General features: G+C 40.8%; 1 protein-coding gene across 1 annotated transcript; it reads left to right on the forward strand.

Moving 5' to 3' along the window:
• Nucleotides 1-283: 283 nt before the first annotated feature.
• Nucleotides 284-26,755, forward strand: BAALC (BAALC binder of MAP3K1 and KLF4). Its single transcript, XM_035319051.1, has 3 exons — nucleotides 284-552; nucleotides 19,482-19,651; nucleotides 22,575-26,755. Exons 1-3 carry the CDS (start codon nucleotides 387-389, stop codon nucleotides 22,677-22,679), a joined length of 441 nt encoding a protein of 146 aa, XP_035174942.1. The 5' UTR covers nucleotides 284-386; the 3' UTR covers nucleotides 22,680-26,755.
• The last annotated feature ends 869 nt before the right edge of the window (nucleotides 26,756-27,624 follow it).

The following is a 27,624-nucleotide window of genomic DNA, read 5'->3' on the forward strand; positions in this document are numbered from 1 at the left end:
GTGACTGCTCCCCCCCCCACGCCTCGTGGGGGGGGGCAGCCCCCGGGGGGGGGCACAGGGGGGGGGGGGGGCAGAGGGGGTCGGGGGGAGAAAAAGGGGCAGGGGAGATGGGAAGGGCCGGGGAGAGAGAGGAGGAAAGAGGGAGGGGAGGGGACAGGGAGGAGGGAGGGGAGGCTGAGGGCGATGATAAAGGCGGGGAGGAGCGGGGACGGGGACGGGGATCGGGCGGAGGGGGTGAGCGGGAGAGGGGGTGAGAAGGCGGGGGGAGACGGGGGAGGCCGTGCCGAGCCGTGCCTTGCCGAGCTGTGCCAAACCGTGCCGAGCCGAGCCAGTGCGAGCGCCGCGATGCTGCCGTGCCCCCGGCGGCGCTGAGAGCCGGCGCCGCGATGGGCTGCGGGGGCAGCCGGGCAGACGCCATCGAGCCTCGGTACTACGAGAGCTGGACGAGGGAAACCGAGTCCACCTGGCTGACCTACACCGACTCCGAGAGCCCCCCGCAGGAGCCCGGCGGCGCCGAGGCCGGCGGGAGAGAGCAGGGCGCGGGGCGCACCGGTGAGCGGGGCCGGGCGGGGGGCGAGGGGGTCCCCGGGGTGGGATGGGGCTGGGGGGAGCGGGCACTGCCGGGTCGGGGACCCCCGGCGGGCTGGGTGGCCATGGAGGGGTCGCGAGTGGCCTTGTGAACCCCATGGGGCAGCAGGAGGGGAGGGAAGGTGGGGTTTGGAGGTGGAAGACGCGGTGGGTTTGGGGGTTTGGGGGGTGTTTGTTTGTTGTTGGGGTTGTTTTGCAAAGCAGCTCGGTGAGAAAATAGGTTTGAAATGAGAGGTGGCGATGTCCCAGCCTGCTGCCTCACACCGTGAAATTCGGGTGATGCGCAAAACAGAAATGGGATCAAATGGTGCCCTGCCAAGTTTTTCTCCCAGTTCTTGGCAGCTCGCGGCACAGCCTTAGCCGTGCGCCCACGGGATTGCACTAGGGATGAAGGTGGGATAGAGAACGAGGAGCTCTGATGTGATGTGGGCTTTGAACGTGTTCTCAGAACTAGTCAGTATGCAGCGGTGTCTGGAAATCTCAGCCTAGCTCCAGAAATTCATTGTGCTAGCTGTTGTACAAGCACCACACGAATATGAGTGCTGCCCAGATAGATCCTAGCCTGCATATAAAGCAGTACATGCATGCGGGCAGCTTCAGAGTGTTTGTGGTGAGGGAAGAAGCCTTACAGCTTTTTATACTGGGCTACAAAGCACCAGGAAGAAATCACGGAAAGTGCATGGCTGAAAATTGGCAAAGGTGGGCATCACCGGCCATCCGGAGCGGGGAGACGACGACTCCGCGCTGACCGAAACGTGACAGGGAGGGAGAAGAGAAGGGTGTGTGCTGTGCTCCTGGGGGCTAGAAGAAGGCTGTGCGGAAACTGCATGGCGAATTGTGAGAATTGGAGGGCAAGTTGGAATATGAAATGTTGTATCAAAACAAACAAACAGAAGGATTGGATAAGGAATTTAAAGAGGCTTGAGATGATATTGTCTGTGGAGCTTGAATGACAGGCAACAGTCATTGACTGTCATTGACTATCTCCTGCAGTCAAGGCTAGACACAGCAAGAATGACCTCAGGACTCATGCTCATCCCTATTTTAGCCACATTTACTTTACGTTGATGGCTGAACATCATATGGAGAAGCCAGATACAGTCTAAGATGTGATACTGAATAGGAGATGACAAAGGGGTGGATCAGTAACTGTTCTACACAGAAACACACGATAATTGAATTCACAGATGAGAATACCAGAGATAAGAGGACAAGAGATGATGCTCAAGTACACTAGTAAATGATTAGGGCAAGAGAAACACTCTGCAAAAATATATTGCAGAAGAGAGTAGAGAAGAGGAATGTGGAGAGGAGAGGCTAATAGGAACAAGGACGGACAAGGCTTCAGGAGGATGAGATTCACACTTCAACACAGCCAGGCTGGCCACAACCAGTGGCTCAAGGAACCTGGGGAATGCTCAGTAGTCCTAGAAAGTCATAAAGTACCTCAGTGAGAGCTGTTGTAGGGTAATGGCTGAGTAGGAAAGGAAGGGACTAAGGAGAGGTACTCCAGTGACCAGAAACGAGGCATTCCGTGAATTTACAGATGAAAGGGAGAGGAAACAGCAATTGGAGGGGCAAATGAGGTCAAGTGTGGGTTTAAGGCTTACACAGGAAAGCATGGCTTCATTGTGAGAGCTGAGAACTACAGAAGAGTGGGGGACAAAAGAGGAGAATAAGGGAGGGGAGAAGGGGATGATGGGGCAGCTGAGGAGATGGGATGTGATCCCATAACAACTGGGATAACTGGAGGTAGGAAACTTATGCAGCTGGGAGCCAGGGGGAGGGGGACAAGACAAAGGCGGCTGGGAGAAGAGGATGCAGTTGTTCTTTGTCATTTTCCTCTTGGTATAAATTGAGAATTGGAGGCAGGATAAAGGAAAGATTTGGGGAATGAGCCAACAGCAAGGTGGCTGGGACTGTTGGCTTGTATCAAAGGAGTGCAAAAGAACAACCCCAGACATCAATATCAAAATAGGAAGAGGGACAAATTACCCTAGGTGGAAAGAACAAGTGGTATACAGGGTCAATGAGCATAATAAGGAAGAAAGGGCTAGTAACTGCTATATATTAATCCTAGTAATCTCATCTCATCCCAAAATTTCATTATATCCTTCTCTTCTTGTAAGACAGCATATTTAGCTTTCTGTGTCTACTCTCATTGGAACTGGATGTATTTGGGTAGCCAAATATTTGTATATTTACTAAAGCATTTTGAGAGCTAAATTTTCATTAAATTAAAAAGGAAGTCATGCAATACATATATATATATATTAATTTTCCCTTCCCTTTTCCTTTCTTCCTAATTCAACTGATCCTTCCTTAGAATATTTGTTTGCTTCTCTGCATGATTTTTTACATTTTAACATTTTTCTCCATTTTGGAGGGGGAAGACATACAGGACAAGAGCAATTGTTAAAATGTAGCTAAAATCAGACAGACAACTTTTCCTAGGTTCAAGACCAGTCGCTAACAGACACAAAGACGTGTGATCGCAGCTTGCTGCATCACAGCGCTGAGCCTGTGGCAGTGATGAACAGGGTGCTTTGGTAAGGATGAGCACAGTAAAGAAGTAATAAACGACTTCATGAAGCACTGCAGGTGGTGAAATTGAAAGACATCTTCTAAACCACAAGGTTATGTACTGTTCATAGGGCGAGTGGCTTCCAGGAGGGAGAAGAAAGGAGGACTCACAATGAGAGAGTACAAAGGAGCGGCTTCTCATATGAACACCATTGGTGTGCAAGCGAACTTTTCACAAGGTTCGGCTACTGCGAAGGCTATAGCTGGGGAAAATAATAGACTACATTTCTGCTTGGTAACCGTTCCTTGATCCTTGCAACCCTCTGCACAAATTGCCTTCCCTTTCAGTCTGATTCAGCTAAGTGGAAGTGTTAGCACGAGAAATGACTTTGTGAGCGGGGAAGAATCCACAGGATCAGGCTAGTCCCCAGGGGCAGACAGCATGGGTTACAAGCAAACCACAGGGAAAAGATTAAATTAAAAATAAATCTGCACAAAACATGAAGCATTTTGGAACACATTTGCATATTCTGCTGTGTTACATTGGGATAACTCTCTGATATGTGCATATATGTAGGCTGAGAAGTTAAGATGCACAATTTCCTATCAGTACTGTAAAAGTGTTTTAAAAACTGATTAAGTAGCAACTGTAACAATTTATTTTTTTCTCAAGTAGGCCATCTTTCTCAAGAAGGCCATTCTGATTTCTTTTTTTTTATTTTTTTTCTTTAATTATTTATTATTATTATTATTTTTCCAGTGACTAAGCTGCTGTATTCAATTATTTTTCTTTATTGCACTTGAAAGAGCCTCAGATTGGATAAAGCAGCATGTTGCCTCATGGTTAGGAAGACCTTACAGTCAAGATTTAGCTCATTTGCTGCAAACTCCTTAGGACAGGATCTGCCCTTACTACTTCCAGCAGTGACTAACACAGTACGACCCCAGTCTTGGCTGGAGATTGTTACTTAAATGCAAATAAAAGTAATTAATTTTTAAATGATGTAGCAACCAAGTGAAAAATAACTCCCTTGTGTCAGAGCTGAGAAGGTGTGTATTGATTGTCTCTGAACTCATTTGTTCAGTGCCTCGACTAATAAAACGTTCATTTATTTTTTATCATTACCTCTCTCACATGATTGGCTAAGGCTTTGAAACCAAAGACAATTGGTTTTATTGTCTCTGTGCTTTGTACTACTTCTATAGTAAAGTCTTTCCTCCTGAAGCACATTGAAGAAAAATATTATCCACAGGTATGACCTGATGCCCCTGGGAGAAACAATTGACATCAGAAAACAGAACTGCAGTTGGTGATCTGCCAGAAATGAAACCTACGCTAGGATCAGTTCATCCCTTTGTGAAGACATTCACAAAACAGCTATGAAATGGGAGCAGATTGTAGCCTTTTATTCAAAAAATACTGTAAAAATCCATCACAAGAATAGGAGAGAAATGTTATTAGTATCCAGCAGCCTGCTTGGCTAGCATTTTACCTTACATGGTTGCCTTTAGTATAGTTGTGCACTTATGAATAAGTCTTGTTCTGTCCTCTGGGGTTAAAGGACACGATTATGCTGCTGTTTTGTGATTACTGCCAACCACGGGAAGTTTTATAGCCCGTGTTCATCCTCGCGGTTAGCCTCTGGCCAAGTCTCAGTATGCAGAATGCAGTGCTTCGGTGGCAACCTTTCATATAGAAGTTTTTGCAAATTGCTTTTCCATTCTTTATAGTAGGAGAGACTGAATGCAGTTTTAGAAAAATTGTAGGGTGGTTGAATACTAGTTGCCATAACAACACAGACCAGGATTGGTTTTGACCACAGCTGCAATTATCTCTTGCTTCATTTACCAGGTAAACATACAGTTAAAGGCTTAATATAAATGAATAAGCATCAGGTTGTAAATGAAGAACTTCTTTTGTGCAGCAGATCGTTTCTTGTAAGTCAGACTGCAGAGGAGCATTTAATAAAAAAATCTGTTTTAGCTTAGGAGCCAAAGACTGCTCACTTTTGCTAGTGAGTAATTCAGGTATATCAGTATCTCTTCTGCCTGTTAAAACTGCTTGTTTAACTGCTTGGTTCAGAATCTGGTATGTTTAAGAAACAACTACAGCAGTGATTCTGGCATATGATATATTAAGGACATAACCTTATTGCAGCTCAGAATTACAGTAAAAGTGAGTAAACAGAGCATCTTCCTGGGCTGTAGACATATTACAGTAATTCCATATGCTGCCTTAATCCAGATCTTGGGTATAATAATATGGTATGAGTTCGAGGAACCCATGTTAGTATTGTTTCTGGACTTTAATTATACAGTCTCTGGACTCTGTATGGAGGACTGTACTGAACTAACCCTTCTAAGCCACACCAAAAAAAAAAAAAAAAAAAAAAAAAAAGTGAGAGAAGAAAGAAAAATAGAGCATGTGTGATGTGTGAGAGAAAGATATAGCTTCTAATTTTTATCGTCTGGCTTTCAGAAAACAGAGTTCTTATGTATCTGCTCAGCTTTGCACACCATCTTTTAGTGTTAACATTTACATGGGAGAGTAATAGCCTTCCTATACCCGTAAGGCTCCTCTGTAGAGCATGTTATTGCAGGTCCTTTAACACCTGCACAAGAAGAGGATTAGAAAGCACAAACTCCATACCAAAAGCTCAGAGAGGCTGCTGTTTTGGAAGAACTGATCACCCACAAATACTTTAGTGACTAGTTAAACTTTTCATTGCACCTGCTGGAGAGGGATGTGAAGTAGCAGGACATAAGGGGAACAGCACTGGTGCACTGCCCAGCTGTACTGCCTTGGAAATGGGAAAATAACAACAGCCTTTGCCAGCAAAATCAGACAATTTTTCATGAGTCGATGGATCAGGGAATTATAAAAAGCCTTAGAGAGCAGTGGGGGAAAACAATAGAACTAAATGGATAATCTCTGCAATAAATGATGGTGGGCAGCCCACTGCACTGACGGTATTCAGCGCTGCCGTTCTTCATTCACCACATACCCCTGGGTTTTGCTCAGCCAGCGATGGCCCAAACCAATATTTACACCACTGCAAGACAGCATTAAAATTATTAGAAAACTTAGATGATAAATAGAGCTTTTTGTAATAACCATATTTTCTAGCCAACCATTGCTTGTAAATTCTTCCAAGTCATGCATTTTAATCTTTTCTCTAGTTTAAAAGTTTAATATTGTCTTAATTTCACATAGGTACAGATGTCATTTAAGCACAAAAGCTGAAATACAAATTGCAAGCAACAAAATATCTCAATATACCACCAGAGAACGTAAGGGCATTTTCCTTGTATGTCTGAGTCATCAGACCCGTACCCCCCACACCCCTGAAATTAAACATCTTATTTCTGAGGTAAAAGTCCTGTTGATACTGAGACCACACATGCTTAAGCTTTTTGCTAGATTATGAAAGAAGGATTGTTAGAGAAGCAAATGTTGTTTGGGAGAATGTGTAGGGAAAGTAATTAATTTGGGGGGACGTTGCTGCTGTTTCACACTGTGGCCATTCTGTGTAATCATCTGCTGTGTGGTATTTTTATTTCTTGTGCTCTGTCAATTCAGCACAAAGATGTCAGTGATATTTAGTACGTCCTGATGGGGCAAATAAACAAACTCCCTCCACTACCTCTAAGTATTTATTAATGAATGCTTCCTTAACAAATATCCGCTGCCATACAAAAAGCAGAGTCCATAGCATGATAATTTGTATTAAAAGTATCAGAGATAATCAACAGATGAGAAAAAGCCTCCTACTGAGAGCCTTCAGCTTGCTGTTTTGTTAGCTGCCCAAGGCTCCATAGATGACAAGCCCTGCGGTGTTTGATGGCCATGTGTTTGTGGCACCAAGGGCGGCACTGAGCCCCCCGAGAGGTGCTGCCACCTCCGGCTGCCCGTCCTGCCTGGTGAAAGCAGGGTGCTGGCATCCTTCTGCTTTGCTGAAGGAAATGACTGAGGATGGATTGTTCAACCTGAGCCCCAATCAGTTATGATTTTTAAAGATATCGTGATGACTTCTCCATCAGGTCTCTTCATCTCTGATTAATTCCCCTTCAGACAAAGGCCAAGTCTTGCTAAACCCCTCTTGCAGTCTAAAGTAGACCCGCTAGGACTGATAGTTTACCCCAGATTAGTCATTTACCTGTGGATGAAACAAAGCCACTATAATGCAATGTGCACAGACACCTTGACAGCTTCCCTTGCTGTCACCATAACCCCAAGTAGAAAGGCTGCTCAGCATCAGCAGAGATGATAAGCAGCAGAGAGGACTTGGAACCTTCTCTGGATGATTTTCCAGATTTTCTTGCAGCATTGAAATCTTCACAAGAAGAACATTCTTAGTGCTTGCCCAAAGGGCTCTCATTAGCTGTGGGAAGAGCTGCTGCCCTCCACTGCTGCAGCCGTGGGCAGGAGGGATGGCGAGAGATGGCAAGTGTTCGAGCAGAAAACCCCTGTGCTATTTTCTCCCCTTCAGGTGCTTTTGTCAATGACACCTGCTGCCTGCAGGTTTCTCAGAATGAAATTGTTCTGTAAAATCCTTCTTGTGGAAAAATCTCCCCATTCTTTTTTATTCCCTTTATATTCCTATTCAGGACATTTAAAAATTCTTTTTTTTTCCCTTTTCTTTTCTGTTTTTCTGGGGGATGAATTTATTCTTTCTCAGCAGTTCTAATCCTATATTTTCCAGTTTAGGATTGTATACTTCAAAACTAACACTGGAAACTGCAATAAGATTCCAGTGAAGACTCCCAGTCTCCAAACAGAGGTGTTTATACAAGAAGCATAGCTCAGAGTCCAGTTTACCTCATTGTCCGTTGACTAAAATTTCCAAAATTTCCACGCTGAGCACAGAGCACAGCAATCCAGCACTTAAGTGAAAAAAATCTGGATACCTGTTGTCAGGTATAAAAATACATTTCTTAATAGAAACAGAACTGATGTTGCTCATCCCACTTTTTTCTCAGGTATTCCTGCAGTTTACAAATGAGATCAGTAGATTGCAATTAAAAGTTCTGGGATTTAAAGTTGGCTTTTATCTTAAATTCAAATACAGTAATAGGAAAGACTGAAAAGCTATGACTCTATGAGTTTAGTGTAAGGCTTTTGGTTTGACTCCCATAAAGCAGCACTCTTTTCAAGGTTATGTGGGTAATATTTCAGAAGATGCATTATGTGACTACGTACATAGCTCTGCAGTGCACTTGCATGAAAGAAAGTGGCTTGTACCTTTATTGCACAGTGATAGATAATGCATTTTATTATCTGATGAGAGCATGCATAATTATTTCCCTAGACTGTCACACTGCCTTTCCTGATCTGTTTAGGAAACATGCAGGTTAAGAGTAAAAAAAACAGGTAAATGAGAGAAACATTTTACTGGAAGCATTGGAAGCTTTAGGCTGCAAGGTAGGACTTTCCATTTAAGGTTTTCTTAACTGTACTGAGAGCCTCCAGACTGATTCTGTATTGCTGTTGGCTTGAGTAAGCCTTAAATTTTAAGTGTCTGATGAAAAAGAAGTAATTTTCAGCCTCCCATTCCTCCTGGAAGATCATGGGTTCAGGCTAGTCTGCTCAGGTGGATGCCAGCTACTGAAGAGCAAAATAATCAGCCAACCCCTCTATTGACTGATATTTTATTTATTTTTTAACCAGTTTCCTAGCAATGCAGATGTTTGTATTTCTGTATGTTTCAGCTGGATAGAGTCCTCTCCTTGCTTCCTCTCACGTTGCAGTTGTCATTCTTGTAAACTGCTTGCATTTCGCACGAGGGCCATCAGAAGGGTTTTATGGTAACACTTGCTGTGCTAGAAATATGAGTCTCTCCGATCTGAGTGATTTCTGAGTGTGTTCAGTGCTGGCAGGAGGAAAGATGAAGAAATTGTCATGGAGTTACTTAGTAGTTTGTTAGCAGCTGATGACATTAGGTTTTAACACAACCACTGCAGTTGTTTTAGGATGAACACAAAGTGTGAGCAGCAGCTTTTTCACATACACACAGATGTCTTAAGGCAAAGGATTTTATGATCACAATCATATGTGAACCGGTGAAATCATCAATATCCATTCAAATATTCAAAGACTGTAAGGCTGGAAATTTCAACTGGCCATACAGCCCTCTGTGTCTTTCTGAATTAATTCCCACACGGACTGTGAGTATCTTCACGACATTCAGACTTAATTTACAACTTGTCAGTCACTGGCCTTTTGCTGAAGTCTTTTTAAATTATTCCAGTAGCTAATCACTCTTTGTTAAAGCACGTCTCATGTCTTACCTGGAAGCTTCTGCTTCGATTTCCAGCTGCTGAACCTTGGTGAGCAAAACTGAAGAGATATTTTGGATCAAATTTCATGTGCTTTTAGATGTTTTTCATGAAGATTTCTGTTTAACCTGCCTAAATATTTTGCTGCTTCTCTCAATGATTAATCGAAATGATACAACCTACTCATCTTAAGCTTCCACACATGATTAGCTAGGTAATGAGAATGTTAATAATACTTCCTATTTCTGTACCAGAAATTGTTCTAAAACAAAATGAGTGATGTTTCATTGCCCCCTCCCTAAGGAGAAAGAAGGACCATGAGAGCACCTGCAAATCTAAGCCACTGTTCAGGACCTTCCTTAAGGTCTTGTGGGTGCCTGTGGGTAGAGCAGTTGTGGTAAGGGTGGTTGGAAGAGGTTCAGCAGTATGCATCTTGCTTTTCATCCAGCTCAGCGATTCCCTATTTTTTTCTTTCCATTTTAAAAGGAAAGTATCAGACAGGAACTGATCCAAAAGCAAACACCTCTGGAAAACAGAGATGACTTGACTTGGCTTTGACAGCCATGAAGTACAGCACTGTGCATGGAGTGTATCATTTTTAGGGTGAATTTTTCATAGGCAGTACTGAAATGTAGTATAGATCTCTGCACATGGAGAGTCAGATCCATGTGCTGTCTGTATTTTTAACATTATAAAAAGTGTTTTGGAGGTTTGCTATTTGTATGTTGATTTTTCACTTTGGAGGAATGAGTGGTCAGTTTCTGGCACATCATGTGGCACTGGTAAATTCCTTAATCTCTTCCACCTCAAGATTTTCCCAGGCTTAAAAAAGATTCAGCCTTCAATGTCTGAGACTTCTCCATGTGTACAAAGGCTCTTCCAAAGTGTTGCCAGTACTTACTCTACAATGCAGTGAAAATTCAGTTCTTCATTCCTGTTCCAGCTATTAAAATCTGTATCTTCATCCATCAGACTCTGATGCCTTTCTGTCATAAGGTCCTTCCCTAGCACTCTTATTATAATCCTTTCAAGTTTAGATTTATTATCTTCCCTTCAGGATCAAACCAATTCCCTCCTAATCTTCTTCTGGAGTCTATTTTCCATGCACTATCTTGATCTTTGAAGATCATTCAGATTTCCATGCCGCATGACAACTCAACAAATCTAAATCCAGGGTAATATTTTGCAGATATTTTGCACATCATTAAAGATCATTGCAGAGTGGTTTTTCTATTTGGAATGAACATACATTTTATAACCACCTTTCATTTCATTGATGTGGTTGCAAAATTATTAATTTTGTTTACAACAACACAGAAGTTGTACCATGATTCTGGATCATAATTTGAAATCAAAACATGCTAGTATAGAGGCACTTAGCCTCTGTCTGTAACCGGGAAATAAGACCATCTACAGCACATCAAGGTTTGTGGCTTTAATGCTGACTTCCATGTGTTCTGTTTGTCTGCTAGAATCCTTCAATACTCTATAGCAGAAATCTTAATATTGCAGTAATAAATCCAACCAGACTTTCAGAGCTGTTTATCATATGTTTATTTATGCATGCACATGTTAAATTTCAGTTTCAGAATCTCTAAAATATTCCTTTTATCTACCAAAGAGGAGCATCTTGCCATGTTTCAAAAAAAAACATAAGAGAAGTTTTGAAATACACAGAATTCTAAGAATCTCATTTGTCTTATGCTCAGAAATAAAGTTGGAAAAAAGGAAAACAAGACATGTTGCTTAATTTCTCAGTTTTGCCATGACCCCGTTGTGCATATATCATTTACATTATTAAATATATCAATCATGAGCTTGTGCTTTTAGTACCGAGTTATGCCATTGCCTTACAGAAGAACATAATTCTGTAAGGCTCTGAACATGACAAAACCCTGGCCAAATGAGGATCAGAGAGTCTAATTTGCCTTCTGTTATCTATTAAGTGTTATCTGAGTCCTCTTGTCTTGCATGAACACAGATCTCTTCATATTGCTCTTATTTATTACCTAGTTCCTTAGCACTGAAAGCAAAGTAGGTACTTTCTAAACAGAAAACAAGGCTGCCTTGCTCCTAGGACAAGCAGAGTTCAAACAAGCAGACCATGGGACATGGGATGCAGCAAGCTGGGGGCAGTGCCAAGCCCCTGGTGGCAAAGACACAAATACTCTGTTTGTTTTGTTTTGTTTTGCTTCACTGTCGACAGTTTATATCATGTTAGAGTTCAGATAAATCGGTCTGGATTCTCTGAATGTCTGGGAGGTAAATTTATTGCATTATGATAACTGCTGATTCAATAAATACAAGATGTTGTTTCTGATGACATTTTCCTGCTGCAGAACTTTCTCCCTCTGTAGATCTTCTGTCTCCTTCTTCCAGAGTGAAAAAAATTGCTCTTTGCTATGTTTAAAAGTTTCCAAATCCTTCCTTTTTGGGAAAAAAAAAAAAAAAAAAAAAAAAAAAAAGTTGCAGTGGCACTGACCATCTGGCATCATCCCTTAGGCTTCTGCTCCAGAGGCAATGACTTAAACTCTACTTTCTTCACATCCTCCAATCCATTCATTTTTAATTGGACCCATTCTATGTTGTATTTTTGCTGTACAAGTACCTTCCAGCACTCAGCCCTGCAGATGTGTGGTTTTCTCAAGCATCAGTAGTTTCAAATCAGGAGAGCGGGCCTAGAAGACAGGTATTTCAGTGATCTGTAGATCTGTTATCCATCTGTGACACTAAAAGCAAGAAATTCAGTGACGGTACCAAATACATATTTTCTCTGGAAGCAACTGCAAGTTGTAGTAATAGCATTTATTATTTTTACTGTGAATTTTCTCTGAGTACATCTTTACAGAGCAGTGTACATCTTGTTATGCAGGCATTTTATAAAGCAGTTATGCATTATTCATGAGATAACAGCCATGATAAATAAAAGAAGGTGTTGCTGAACCAGAAAATTGAACCTTACTGGTTTGTCATTGCCAGTTCCATAGATATAAATTTGGCATACTCATCAACATTTACTCACTTTGAACAAATGCATGCTTGTTATTCAGTACCACGCCACATGACAGCACAGGGTGCACAGTACTGGGTCAGATCTGCAGCTTATTTGGGTCAGAATTTGTGTCTCCTCCTTTGAGGTCAGGCAGGAGAACATTGCTGCAAGCACATGGGGAATCATTTCCTCTACAAAGGTCTGATCCTAATGGCTAAGGTTAATGTATCCTCTGTACTACCAGGCTTCCTACCCCTTCCAAATTTCTTGGCAGCATTAGCTATTGTAGCATTGCTTTTTGTAATTGTAAAATATTGTAACATACGTTTTCCGTTCATCTTGGATCTTACTAAGATATTGCTCTTTGGACCAAGTATATGCAATCAGATCCAGGCAGCCGTACCTTCATGCCATCTGGGTTTTGAGAAGTTTCCTGAAGTGCTGATAATTATGGGCTGCCTGTAAATGTTGCTCTATCACTGCTTCTCTTCCTTTCTTGATCACCAGAAAATATATATCAGCTATTTATTACAGAGACAAGGTATAGAAAAAGCTATGAGGCTATGAGGAAGTCTTATCTTTATCTTTTGTCCTGCACAAAATTCTCTTCCATAGTTCTCTCTTCTTTTTTTCCCTCCTGTATGTGTTAGCTGTTGATCCATGCTTTTTGAATTTTTGCTTTTTATTCCAGTTTTTCTTTTGCAATCTGAATTAATTATGTCATTTTTGCCATCTTCACATCATCTTTATTCCCATACTATAATCTGGTTGGAAGGAGTTAAATCTTAAAAGTAAAAAACTCCTCTTATCTTTATCTTTGTGAGATGTTCTCATAAAGGATGGTTTGTGCATTCATTTTAGGAATAACCAGGCTGTACGGAGAACTACAGCAACATCTATACATTGTTCCTGGTTTTATCACTAGCATTGTCATCATAACAGAAAAAGAATCAGAAATACACACCTAAAATTTTTATTCCATGTTTTGCATTTTCTTTGAATTCTCTGTGATGAACGTCCCCTTTACTAAAATCATTCTTTAAAAGACTTGCTTGGATTGTTCCCTCTCCATTTAAGAGGGAAATGGTTTAAAGGGTAACAAAATATGATTTGAACGTGCTTTATTTATTTTGTGATTAGTCCGCAAGGCTATGAGCAACTTTTTGGAGCACAATTTTCAAGTGTCATTTAAGAACTAAAATGTGCCTGTGAACAGTATTTACTGCATAGAATATTTTATGAAGAAAACTTAAGTCATGGTTTAGTCATGAGTAGGACACTGACATATTTTAAAGAACAGAAAAGTCTGAAGCACTACAGAACTTGCAGATAATAGCTATGGTTATTTAATAAAGAGAGTTTTAGAGCAGGGATAGAACTAATGTAACAGCATCATCGAAGTGCTCAGACTCATCCTTCTAAAAACTAATTCTGATGTTTATTTGAACACTTTAAATTTTTCATTAAGTTTAAAGCAAAGAGAGTAGGCAGTTATCCCAGAGAGACTGGAAAAACTCGGTGTCCTACTGGGAGTCTGAATATTCAATGTTATTATAAACTACTAATTGTGAGCAGCAGACGTTCTTAGAGAGCTAATTTTATATATTATATAAAATCTTTCTCTCTCTCTCTCTCTCTATTTATATATATATATTGTTTATATGTGCTACCTAAAAATACCATTTAATTTTTGTGTTAATGGTGAGAATTGTGTTATATCCACTTTGACCTGTTCTAGGAGTTTATATTACCTTTGATATGTCTGTTGATCTTCATACAGGATACATATTTCAAGCAGATTTTCCTATCTTGCTGGTCTTCCTGCTTGTATCGAGACATCTCTCATTTTAGGTGGCTGTCTGTTCACTACATATCAGTACAACTATAAAAGTGCTCTTAAATACCCTTCTTTTAAACTGTGGAACATTTCAAACATGCACTGGTTCTAGGGACTGATCCTAGTTTTTCTGTGTCAAACAATAACTGAAGTTGATTTTTGTCCATATCCAATTTTTTCCAAACTTTCATGTTTGGTGAAGTTTAAAAAAGAAGACAATATTTTAATGTCACTATTTTAGTTGAAAAAAATGGGGGGTGTGGAAATTTGGTTTTTCAAAATCTAGTCATATTCTGAATTTGAAAATACTTAAAATGAACAATTGTTAGAAGATTATCATTTTGTTTAAACCATCAGACTTCTCAGTGAAAGAGATTTTAGGAAAAACATTTATTTGTATAGGTTTATTTGTAAGCAGTCAGCCGCACCCTACTCTGGACCAGCAACTTGTTTAGAAGTCTGTGGGACACTATTTTTCCTGTAACACAACAGGGGTCTTTGGTGAATCCATGCGGAATGGAAGAAACAAGTACATGTCCCCTAATTTGGGATTCATTTGAAGCAGTGTGAACATACCTCTGAAGGATTTAGGCAGCCAGCAAGGCAACTCGATGAGAAGCGTGAGCATAGCTGGATGTCACCAACGTGAGCTGGTCTCTGCGGCTTGTTTCAGCTCCTGTGCTACCTTCTAAGTTGTGCCAGGGCTACTGCTTGCGTCATTGGATGTTGAATGAAGCCCAGAGATTGATTTCAGTTAAAAATAACACTTTTTTTTTTTTTTTTTTTTTCCTCCGATGCTGCTGAAAGAAGTGTTTGTCAGACTACAGCCTAAAGGATTTCTATCGGGCTGGTAAGAAATACAAAAGTCAGCTTGCCCATGCAGCTTAGAAAGCCAGTAGGAAGGAAGAAGACAGTAAGCATCACCTTGGGAGAATAAATTATTTTAAGTGCAGTTCTCCATGAGAAGATAGGCTTGGATTTCTGGGACTGCTGCTTCATGTATATCCTCCCTGCTGTCATCGAGGGAGAATGCCTGTACCTTCAACAAGCAGGATTACTAGCAATGAAACGCCTGTCTCTTATCACCCGTTTCTCCCCATGGTGAGAACAGTCTGGCTGTCCCCAGACATTGCCTAACCATTCCTGAGAAGGTCACTGTTATCGTGGTGGAGGTTTGATAACCACCCAGAAACCCTGATTTTGGGAATAAAGCCATAAGAATATTCTAAGCTTACCAATTCATTTAAAAATAAAAGATATGAAGTTGGCAGAGAGTTGTGATGGGATCCCCTATTTTCCCTGACCTCAGACGGCCCACAGGCTTCTGGCAGGGGTTGTCTGGGAAAGCAGAAAAGTGAGAATGAAAACAACATTGCTGAACCCATTTGTCTGAATTTCTCCCGAAGCTCTCATGTGAAAGTCTGTGGAGTGTATTTACCAAATCTGTGCTGTGAGGATGGTATAAATATCTAGACAGTTAGCTTGCTTTAAATGACACTGAGGCAAGACTCTTAGCATTACCAGCCTGTTAGCTTGCGAATTGCAGATTGTGCCGGAGAGGAAAGTTAGCTCTTCCATTTCTGTGTACTGTGGCAAACTCCAAATAGCAATGCAAAATAGTTGCTATTTAAAAAGCAACAATCTGTTCTTGGTCTTTTCTTTAATACCATCTCTGGTTTGCAGTCAAGGGTTTCTTAACTTCAGAATAGCAAACATCTTTCAGAATAAAATAATTCATGGTCTGAATTTTGGGTAGACCTGTGTGGTGCCAGGAGTTGGACTGAATGATCCTTATGGGTCCCTTCCAACTCAGGACATTTTCTGATTCTATAAAAAAGCTTTTCACTCTGCTAGGACCATCTAGTATTGGTGATCACAAGCTCATCTATATAAAGATATAGTGGGAGTGAGAGTGGAAGGCTCAGATGCTGATACCTGGTTCACTTCAGACAGGTATTGGGAAAAATGTCTCATCCCTGCGATGGATGATGCTCAGGCTGCAAACTAACAGAGAACAAAAATAAAAATAAAAATAAAAATAAAATGAATCAAATATACCATTGATTGAGATTTTCCATCAGCCTCCAGAAAAAATATTGATGTAACAAAAATTGTTCTGTGGGAGACCAAGGGACAGAACACAATCTTCTGATAAATGAACAACTGTGCTTAGTAACAAAGTTACTTTTCAGCAGACAGCTGTTTCACAAGACAACTCAGTTAGAGGCCATATGGCCAAAGGGACACATGGTGGGAAGTAATTTAGGAGGATGACTCCACAGAAGGAAAAACTTGTAAGTCATATATGCTTGAAACATCTGAGATTCAATTAATGGAATTAGTAGGGGATGCCTAGAGCATTTTGCCTGTTCAAGGCTGTGCTCAAACTTGTTCACACAGCTCCTCTGCAAGGTGAATAAGCAACCTATGCCATGACTACTGGCTCAGAGCTCTTCCTCGTACATAGATAGAGGCCTCTCCATTTCCCTTCCTGAAGACTGGTTGTATGTGCAATATCAGTCTGTACTATTTTGTGTTCTGCACCAAGCCACTTTTCTGCCTCTCATTGTACACTGTGGAGTGGTAGGAAGATATAGAACCTAAAATACAAGCGGGCATGGACTTTCTAGAGATCTAGAAGAGCTGGTTTACTGGTGTCTTATGGGAAGTTTCCTATAAATTTGTGTGTGAAAACAGCATTTGTTTTTCTATCTAGCAGAAAAAGGTAGTTAGTTCCAAAGACTGAAGTATTTTTTTGGTTTCCTAAATAAACTATAATATAATATTTTCAAGTTTCAATTCAATATTTATTTATTTTTTAATCAAAAAATAGACGATCTAGCATTATTCTTAGTAACTACCATACAAGTTAAACTGTCCTAGGAAAACTCTAACACCATCTTCTGACTGCTTAGGGAAGTGCAGTGACTAGTTTTTATTTAGACTTCTGAAATCTTAAAATTGTAGAATCACAGAATGGTTTGGGTTGGAAGGGACCTTAAAGCCCACCCAGTCCCAGCCCCCTGCCATGGGCAGGGACACCTCCCACCAGACCAGGTTGCCCAAAGCCCCATCCAGCCTGGCCTTGAGCACCTCCAGGGATGGGGCATCCACAGCTTCTCTGGGCAGCCTGTGCCAGGGCCTCACCACTCACTCACTTCACAAAGAGTGAAGGATTTCTTCCTAACATCTAATATAAATCTCCTCTCTTTTAGTTTAAAGCTTATTCCCCCTTTGCCCTAGCATTACACCTCGCCTATAAAGAGTCCCTCCCCAGCTTTCCTGTAGCCCCCTTCAGGCACTGGAAGGCCGCTGTAAGGTCTGCCCGGGGCCTTCTCTTCTCCAGGCTGAACAACCCCAGCTCTCTCAGCCAGTCTGCATAGGAGAGGGGCTCCAGCCCTCTGAGCATCCTCATGGCCCTCCTCTGGACTCTCTCCAACAGGTCCATGTCCTTGTGCTGGGCCCCCAGAGCTGAACACAGCACTCCAGGTGGGGTCTCATGAGAGCAGAGCTGAGGGGGACAATCACCTCCCTTGCCCTGCTGGCCACGCTGCTCTTGGTGCAGCCCAGGACATGGCTGGCTTTCTAGGCTGCAAGTGCACATTGCTGGCTCATGTCAAACCTTTCATCAACCACCACCCCCAGGTCCTTCTCCTCAGGGCTGCTCTCAACCCATTCTCCACCCAGCCTGTATTTGTGCTTGGGATTGCCCCAGCCCAGGTGCAGGACCTTGCAGTTGGCCTTGCTGAACCTCACGAGGCTCACACAGGCCCACCTCTCAGGCTTGCCCAGGTCCCTCTGGATGGCATCCAGCGTGTCAACTGCACCACCCAGCTTGGTGTCATCAGCAAACTTGCTGAGGGTGCATTTGATCCCAATGTCCGTGTCACTGACAAAGATATTAAGCAGTGCTGTTCCCAGTACTGACCCCAGAGGAACACCATGTGTCACTGATCTCCACTTGGACATTGAGGCATTGACTGCAACTCTTGGAATGAGACCGTCCAGCCAATTCCTTACCTACCGAGTGGTCCATCTGTCACATCCATGTCTCTCCAGTTTAGAGACAAGGATATCATGAGAGACAGTATCTTCCCCTATCCACCAATGCTGTCATTGCATTTGCAAACTGCTACCAATATTGTTTTCCATTGATAAAACAGCTTTTCTGGCAGATGTCTCAGAAAGAATTGAGAACTTCCTCCATTTCATTTTTAATACCCTTAATACTGTGCTTGTTTTCCCACCTGGTTCATGACAGGAGGTTTTGATGATGCAATGCACACTTTAAGTACCAATTAATTGTCATTCTTTTTCTTCATATATATATATATGTATATATATTTTTTTTCCCCTGGAATCTGTGACTACTCATTTCTTCTTCAGTTTTGATTCCTTCATTTCCAGTTAGCAAATCTTTTTTTTTTTTTTTTTTTTTTTTTTTTTTTTTATTAGAACATAAAGCTCTTTATAAACAAGCTTTGCCAAAATAAAATTGAGACCTACAGTCATGCATCCCATTTGTTCTTTGTACTTGGGTTTCAGACTCAGCATTGCAACCAGACGCATAGTGCTCTGCACTCACTGTAAATGACAACAGATTTTTGTTAATGTAATAACATGAGAAAATTCTTTTAGGCTGGTCAGTATTATACTGTACAGTGCCTGCCTTGTCTACCCAGCTAGAGCAGAAAACAAAATAATAATTTATTTTATTACTGATGGTCAAAACAGTATGAAATATATTTTCTTCTGGGTTTATTTCCTCAACAAAAATATGTTTGAGGCCATAAATAGAGCAACACTTTAGTCTATACTGCTCTCATCTGCCATGCTCCCTACATATACCGTAACCAAAACAGATTTAAGAGGAACCCATTTCTGTGCCTGCTTCTGGGTTCTTAGTTAAATTCTTGCTCTTGCAAGCAACTCTGTGTGGGAGCTCCCACAGCCCGAAGCTGATGGAGATCTGCAAGTGGATGAAATGCTACCAATATGCTACCAATGTGCTGTACTCCGTAACACATCTTCCATCTTTTCTGGGTCAATGTTTCACAGTGGAATATAGAGGAAAGGGAAAAAATAAAATAAAGTAAATGTAAGGATGGTAGCTACAAAACGAGGTAGGATGCTCTTACTGTGGTACCATGAAGCACCATCCATGACTTGCATTGTCACAGAAAGGGGTGAGACAGAAGGAAACCACCGCCACAGTTAAAACCGGCTGCTCAGTACTAATTGCACAATTTCACACATCCCCACCAGGTATTCTGGAGGATGGAAAATCAGCTCAGACGGGTGTAAGCACAACATCAACCACGGCAGGGATTCTGAACACCGAGAAGAGGACCATCAGCGGTCCCCAGTGCACAAACCCCACGGTCCCCCCCGCTGGAGCTGTGCCGCAGCGGCAGAGCGGCTTCCGAGCAGCAGAGGTGAGGGTGTAATTAATTATGTGCCTCAGCACTCAGTGCTTGCCTCAGCTGCGTCAACACGATTTTTGTGACAATCCTCCTTGTTGCAGTCAAGCTATATTTGATGCCTTGGGATAAGATAAAAACGTTGCACCGCACCACAGTGTGAATAAGCCCAGAGCCTCTGACAATGTCTCATGCTTGAATGGCCACAAAATTGATGTTTTATTTGGCAGCTGGAGCAACCCATACACTTGGTATGGAAAAAAAAAAAAAAAAGTCATTATTTTTCAGCTCAGTCCTGCTGTGCCATGTGTTGTGCTAATCATTTAGATTAAAAATCTGAAAGAGAATATGTTTTTCCTTCATTACTGCTTTGCTGAAATTATGTGCACTGCATGGTTCATTCAAGGCTGGATGCAAAGCCTGAAGAAGGCAATAGGAGTCCTTTCAACAACTTCACTAGGCTTTGGATCAGGTCCTACCTCCATCTACCCCTCACCTACTGTAAGCTTTGTAGAAGCATCCATGGTTAACAACCATGGATGGAAAAGCCAGTCTCTGGGGCCCGAGCAAATGGAAAAGGCATTCTGTGGTAAACTTTAAATTGTATTTTCTAACAAACACTGCGTTTGCAGTTTCATGCTTAATTTAAACCTTTACTATATTACTTATTGCAGTTCTGAAGTACAGAAACATTCCCCAGTGGCACAAATCCCACAGCTCCAAAAGTACAGGTACACATCATACATCAGCACGACATCTAGAGCCGCAGGTTTGCTGTAACGAAAAACAAAAAAAAAAAAAAAACAAACAAAAACCATAAATGCCTCTCATAAGCATTAGCCCACAGAGAAAAAAGAACTGGTCAGGCTGAATGCGGCTGAACACAACTAACATAATTATTAATCCCATTTGAAAGAGACTTGGCCACACTTCAGAATTATAGTGTATACGTGACATATTGTTGGAGATTGTTTTTCTCATTTTGCAAACCATTTAAAAATTACTTCTGCATTTAGGCTTACGAGTCTAAATACGTGTAATAAGGGTAATATGGGTAAATTCCCACAACGTATTAATACCGTGAATGTTGGCTTCTTGGCAAAGTGTGGGTTCCTGACCTGGGGCATTATGGCTTTGAATGTATCCTCCTACCTTTTTCTAGCTAAGATACATTCAGTAGTGTATTTGTACTACTGCAACCCAGTGAGGAAAGGAAATTTCTGGTGCTTATAGCATCATTCAATGTTTGTAGCACTTTTAGTAGGGCATTTACATTATTCTATACATCTAAATGGAGGTATATAAGAAAGGAAGAAAATTTGTCTAAATTTCTTATAGTCAAAAAGGAAATGTAGCTTCCTACAGTGGACAAGGTGTAGTACCTGCGTTCGGCTGCAGCTCTGAGTTGTAATTCTGAATCTTGTTTTCTCAGCTATTTAGGTAACCATGAGTTTCCAATTCATCTTATGTTTATCTCTAAATGCCATAGAAAACAACATGATATAGCACGTGGGGCTCTCAGGAGACCTGGGCTGTGCCATTGGTTTGTGAGGTAATAGGGGGTAAGTTGCTTGTCCTCTCTGTTTCATTTTCTTAAGCATCAAGTTTACAGCATCCTCCTTCCTCACCCAATCCATCAGTCATATGACCGGGTTCAATTTGTGGTGTTGAAAGGGAAGGGACATGGCATGGTCTGTGTCTGATAAAGCTTGGCACTCTCCAATGAGGGTAATGTCTGGACGTGGTCCTGAGCACCCTGCTCTGGGTGTCCCTGCTTGAGCAGGGGTGGCACCAGCTGGCCTCCAGAGGGCCCTGCCAGCCTCAGACACTCTGGGATTTGGAAGTTTGCAACATGAAAAAGACTTGGATGTAAAAGATGCTGCTGATGAAAAGAGTCCCAGTACGAGTGAAGGCAATATAATGGCCAATCAACCCAAAAGCAAAGGTGAAGTAGGTTATGTCACTGGTTGACAATAACCTACCGTGATTTTAATGTTACATGTGGTCTTTGGAGAATCACTGTGAATATGAGCATCGGGGAGTAGGTAGCAAAGCAGCAGGTGAATTCAGTGCAGAAATGAGAAGTAATAGGCATTGGAAGACGTGACTCCCAGTGCTGCCCACACATAAATATGTACTTTCCATTCATATCAGTGGAATTTTACCAGACATTATTACAGCTGGCATTATTACCAAGTAAATTACTCTTAGTTTACCTGGCTTTATTTACATTTGCAAATTGTCTCATGAAACATTGGAAATGCAGTGATCAAAACCACCTATCTCAGCTCTGTGTTTATATCTGCCCACTCATGAGTGTCCTTTGCTAGACCTATGCAGTTTCCTGAGCATTACAGCACATTGTTTATGGAAACAAGCAGACAAACTGGAGATGAAGGAGGATAAATTTAAATTAGGGATGCATTTGCATGCTTCAGAGAGACTGTCTTTTTTGAATATTTGGAAATAACCTGACAAAGATTGGGAAGGTATATATTGTATGTAGGCCTTATACGCAAGTAGAACTAAGTGTTATTTTGAAACTGTGTTTTCTTTTAAGAAGCCTAAAATAAATTAGAGAAAATTCTGTCTCAGGCTAGTCACATCTGATTCCCAGTGACATCCAAAGGAGCCTCTACTTTCCACTTCTGGACTGTAACCAGATTTATTTGCCCCACTTTCAGAAAACATGCGTGTAGAAATGTTAATAACAGTCAGGACGGTTGATCCAAAGCCTACTGATGTCCACAGCCTTTAAAGCAGCTATAAAAGCTTACACCCATGCTGAATGAGAAACTTGTTCCCCATCACAGTACTGTGAAGATTGATGAGGCCTTTCTGTTTAGTAAATAGGAGTGTTTCCATTAATTATGAGACAGTTGCCAATGGCTCTGTCCTGTCAGTGTGGAACTCACTGTGCTGTTTAAAACTTTCACAGGGTAAACGGGACACACAGAAAATGCCCACAAAAGAAGTCACCATTAATGTTACAAAAAACATCAGACAAAGCGACAGAAGGATAACAAAGAATTGTGTCAATTAACAAAGTAAAACGAAAGTGAGAATGGACCTGAGAATACTTCGCTGCACTTTAAATGTGATCAGTCACTGAAGATTTGAAGATCTCAAGATGATCTATGTCGGATGCAGTAGGCAGCTGCTGCTGAGTGCCTTCAGAAACATGTTTTGTAGAAAACATCTGCAGACACTGTAGGATGTCGTTTGTCTAAAGCAGTGGCACCACGCAGGCAAACACCAAAATCTGTGCCGTTTGTTTTTTACTAAGTGCTATGTTATCTACTTGTGTATGTCCTGTTCTGCATTGCTATTGGGATGAGACTGCATGATGAGAGGCATTGTTCATCTCAATTACAAACAGATAATGAAGAAAATGAATCTGCATTTTTAGACATAAGGGGTGCAAGTGTGTACATTCAAATCTACAGAGTTCATTTAAAGAGCTCACTTTCATAAAATTCAAACCCAGATATCTCAGAAAGAGACACATAGGTGGCTTCCATTAAATCTCTTTTAAACTATATATATCAGTTATATAGAGTTAAGTCATATAGTAATTTTTTATATATTAAACTTTCAATTACTTAGTTTTAATTTATTTTCTATATTGACAGAATTTGGGACTTAAAAACAATAACTTTCATACTAATCAGACTTACCTGAAGCTCCTAGTTTGAGCTGGCAAGTAAGAGTTCTGGCTATTTTGGGTTTTTAAATATGGCCCTTTAATTATGTTGAGACCCAGACTGAATTCACTAGACTCTGGGCAAATAGTAAACACTAACATTACATGAAAATAACCGTAACTCTTAAAAGAATATTTTGCCAATGGCAGCTCAAAAAATTAACTCCATTCAATCAGTTGTAGCTGGTTTGGTGTGCAGAATGTATTTAGTTATATTGTACACATCCTGTGTCATAGTATTCCATGTTTATCAGAAATATACAGCTAAAAGGAATATAATTTTTCAGTGTAGTGAAGGTCAGGAATTAATTCAACATACTTCTTCTCAATATAGAAGTAATAATGTATATTCTCTGTGAATTCGTATTTTTATGAAGACAGATACAGCAAATTTATTTGCCTCCCCCACCAAACATATATGGATATCCTTAGAATATGAAACATTTGAAACAACTCATTTGAAAACACTGCTCAAAAGTTGTTCATAACAAACAGATGGCACTGGAAAGGAAATCCATGTATGAAATGCAAGTAATCTTTTTTTTTTGCAATTGGGCAAATCATTATAACTAGAACTGTGGGACTGAATCCTAATTTATTCCATATTATGATCATTTTAATGACTTGCTGCTAGGTATATTAACACCTTCCATGGAGTACAACACATCTATGCAATAGGGAATTGTTTATTAATTATTCTAACACAAAGGCAAAGTAAAATCCAGACTCAGTAAGAGATTTTTGCATACAATAGAATATGTATTTATAAGAAATATTTATTTTTTATGTCCTAAATGGGAACAAAAAACGTGTGCTAAACTTTCTCCAGTTCAACACATTATCTGAAAACCGATCTTGTGCTGCATATTTACATAAGACAACTAAAAAATATGGAAAATAGTGTTGTACACATAAGACAAGTACAGTCTGTATACATCCCTCCAGCTTGTGGCTCCCTGCCAACTTGCTTGCAACATTAGAGGACAGGAAGGGACTTGACTCACTCTAACAATAAACTGGCTGTAGCAGCCCAGCAATATTCATCTGGAAATGGATAGCCATTGTTTGTGGCCATGTACTAATCTGATTGAAAGCACACATCCAGGATTCTGCATTATTTGTGCAGAGCAGACCATGAGCCATTTCAGGTCTGTGCCAAACTCGTAACCCGCTCCTGTTTCAAAGGATTTACATGCAGAAAGAGTACAGTATAAACCCGTGTGACACAGGAAAGCTACAGAAAGGAATTGACGATGTTGGTATGTGTAAGGGTACAATGGATTTTGAAAGAAAGCAAAAGGGAAGTTTCATTACATAAGAAGCTGTTCCACAGAGAGGTGCCTTGGACAGTTATGACATTAGGGTGAGCAGATACAAAGACAGAGGGGTGCTGGCAGTGAGGTTATTTACTAGCTAAGAAATCTCTTCAGACTGATGTGCTGACCAGATGCATCTGATGTCTGAGGTCACACAACAAAAGAAAGGTGGCAACACATAGGTATGAGTGATAGCCCTATCTGAATATGAGTAGTCACTAGGGAGTCTTCTGAGTCTCCTATTCAGAGTATGAGATATGACAGGGTGGTTAGCAGGAGCCGGCATTGGTATCTAATTACCTGTGCTTATGTTCCTTTTGTTGACCGCGTCCCCCGTCAGGGTGGCAGCTGTGGAGCCACAAAGGCTGAGTGCCCTGCATGACCCCTCTATCTGCTCTTGATAACTTTCCTGAGCTACTTCAAGGTCATAACTCCAGGACATTCAAAGACTGGATTCAGCCTTTGCAGTATGAACCATGTCTAGTTACAAGCAACCTCATAAACTCTTTTCCTGTAACACGTTACCATTCTTATTCATTAAGTGGTAACTGAAGAGAAACTACCTTATGTCTAAGATGATAGTTTGTTAGCTCTTGATGCGTAAGTTCCCAAGGACCTTAATAGAACTAACAGCAAGTTGTGGAGACATGAATCCTGCCTCTCTACATAGATAGGGTTATATTTATGTTTTCTTTACTTTGCCTCTGCTAGAGACAACTAGTAGCAGAGATGGCTAATTTGCTTATGAAATATTATACCACTCTGTATAATTAAGGGTGGCAGAGTCTAGCTCAAGACTATACTGCCCAAGACAACTTAAAGTACTAAAAATATATTCCTGTGTTGGTTTTAGTGGAAGAAGTAAGCTTAAAGAGTCATCTGGACATCTTCATTCCTAGTGGCCTTTCTTGGAGTGAAGAGTCTTACTTTCAGGGTCTGTTCTTCAAGTAGTGTCCTGAAAATATAAATGGCTCAAATACAGCAAGTAAAATAGCTCTGTTAGAGTACACGTGTTTTTAGAGAAGAGCCTGCCGACATCTCTGTCTTCCTACATGACAAGATTTTTGAAATGTAATTTTCTCACAAAAGATATTATGCCACCTAATTTGTTCCACGGTCCTCGGCTGCAGAGAAGGATATCTAAAACTGCGTTGAAAAAACACACTTCCTGCTGAAATTATTTGCCAACCTTGGATGAGTTTTTATGATCTACCTTAGTTCAAGTTTTAAATAGAAACACACTTATTTTGTCATGTTTCCACAATGCCAATACGACATATGGGTAGGGATTTATTCTGGTATGTATATTTATGTAAAATATATTTTCTTCTAATATGTGAGAAATGTAACCACTCAGAAGAAAGTGGATGTTGGATAAACAAGAGAGAGAATTCACAGTTACCAGCAGAGAGCATTAGGCAATTCCCCTTCTCAGTGACTCAGTGTAATTTTATCTTTCACTGTTCCTTCATCTTGTCCCTCAAGCTTGCTCACTATATTTCATGATTTCACCATTACTGCGTGACATTGACTGGAAGACTCACAATTCTACTGTGCAACAGCAAAACCTGGGACCTTTTACTAAAAAGTAGGAAAGTACAAATATTGTCTAAGCAATATGTAAGTGCTAAGTTAAACATACATTTTTGATATCTAAAAGAAGAAGATCACGTACAAACCAGAAAACATTTTTTTTTAATCTTTCTCATATGTTGATATACATATAAATCCATTTGTGTATGTCTGTGTGTGTTTACGTTGTTGTGTCTTTAACGTGTACTTCTGTTCTGCAATTCGTGCATGGTTTTTGTGAGCCTTTGAGTTGTGTTTTTGATTCTGACACCCAAGTGTAAAAGGTTTTAATGTTTGAATTGAAATCTGTTTTACATGCCTTCTGAAAAGAAAGAGCTGTATAATCTGAGCACAGAAACAGTGTTTGAAAAAGCAGACTTAGTTTTCTTTGGAAATAATGAATAACCCAGTTAAAGAGGGATTCAAACCAGACTAAAAAGAGCATTTTTGTACTCTCATTTTATCTGCAAATTATTGAAGATTGACCTTGAACTTGAAAACAGAAATAAAGACAAAAAATTAAGCATCTGCTTGCTACTGTATATATTTTCCATTCCTGTGTTTGCTGTTGATTTACCTTTAAGATTGAGAGGGTATAATGAATGGTTCCCACTGCTTGTCTGTATGGAATCAGAGTATTTCTGTATCTGATCTTCTCAGGCTGCGGCTCATGGACTGTGGCCACATCAAAGAAACTAAACTACATGTATTCCCCATAAGAAATTGCTATATTTGCCAAAGAGGACTTACAAGGTCACACATGAGAGGAATTGCAGTTCTGTAATTATGAATGGGAGAGCTGGTGGTTACTGTAATGGCAAAAGTGGGAGACATTGGGCATCTGAGACATCTCCCTTTGCAAGACACCGTATTAGAGTTGTGAGCTGGCTCCACGAATAAGAAATGCGGTGCACACTGAGGTGATCCACACAGCCTTGAGCAGGCCTCTGCTAAAGTATTCAGCCGTGTTCCAAGCACCTCACTGTAAGAAAATTGTGAAGAGCAAGAACAATCGCAGGTCTAGAAGGCGAAGTCTACTGAGAAAGACCAGAGGAAGTGTGCTGGCTTACTGCAGAAATGAGCACGCTGATGGAAGCATCCTTGTCTCCTTTTGTTATGCTGACTGGGAAGAAGAAATGGATTCACAGGGAATTTGGAAAAAAATGATGTTAGAAAATAACAAACTTTAAGGATAAATAAGTGTATGACAGCGCATCTAGGCAAGTTTGTTAAGAAAACAGTAGGTATTACCTGTCTTGTGGTGCAGGGACAACTGATTCTCCATTTCACATTATTGGTCTATCACAACCCATGGAAACCCCCCCGGCTCTACTAAATATTCCAGAACCCTGAAATTATCTTTTTTTTTTTTTTTTTTTTTTTTTTTTTTTTTTTTT

This window comes from Oxyura jamaicensis, chromosome 2 (assembly GCF_011077185.1).
Source record: "Oxyura jamaicensis isolate SHBP4307 breed ruddy duck chromosome 2, BPBGC_Ojam_1.0, whole genome shotgun sequence".
Classification (NCBI taxonomy): domain Eukaryota; kingdom Metazoa; phylum Chordata; class Aves; order Anseriformes; family Anatidae; genus Oxyura; species Oxyura jamaicensis.

Excerpts from the sequence above, each read along its gene's own strand:
- BAALC (XM_035319051.1), top strand. The coding sequence starts at position 387 with ATGGGCTGCGGGGGCAGCCGGGCAGACGCCATCGAGCCTCGGTACTAC. Across the intron at positions 553-19,481 it reads GCAGGGCGCGGGGCGCACCG|GTATTCTGGAGGATGGAAAA; the intron begins GTGAGCGGGGCC and ends CATCCCCACCAG. Across the intron at positions 19,652-22,574 it reads GCGGCTTCCGAGCAGCAGAG|GGTAAACGGGACACACAGAA; the intron begins GTGAGGGTGTAA and ends AAACTTTCACAG.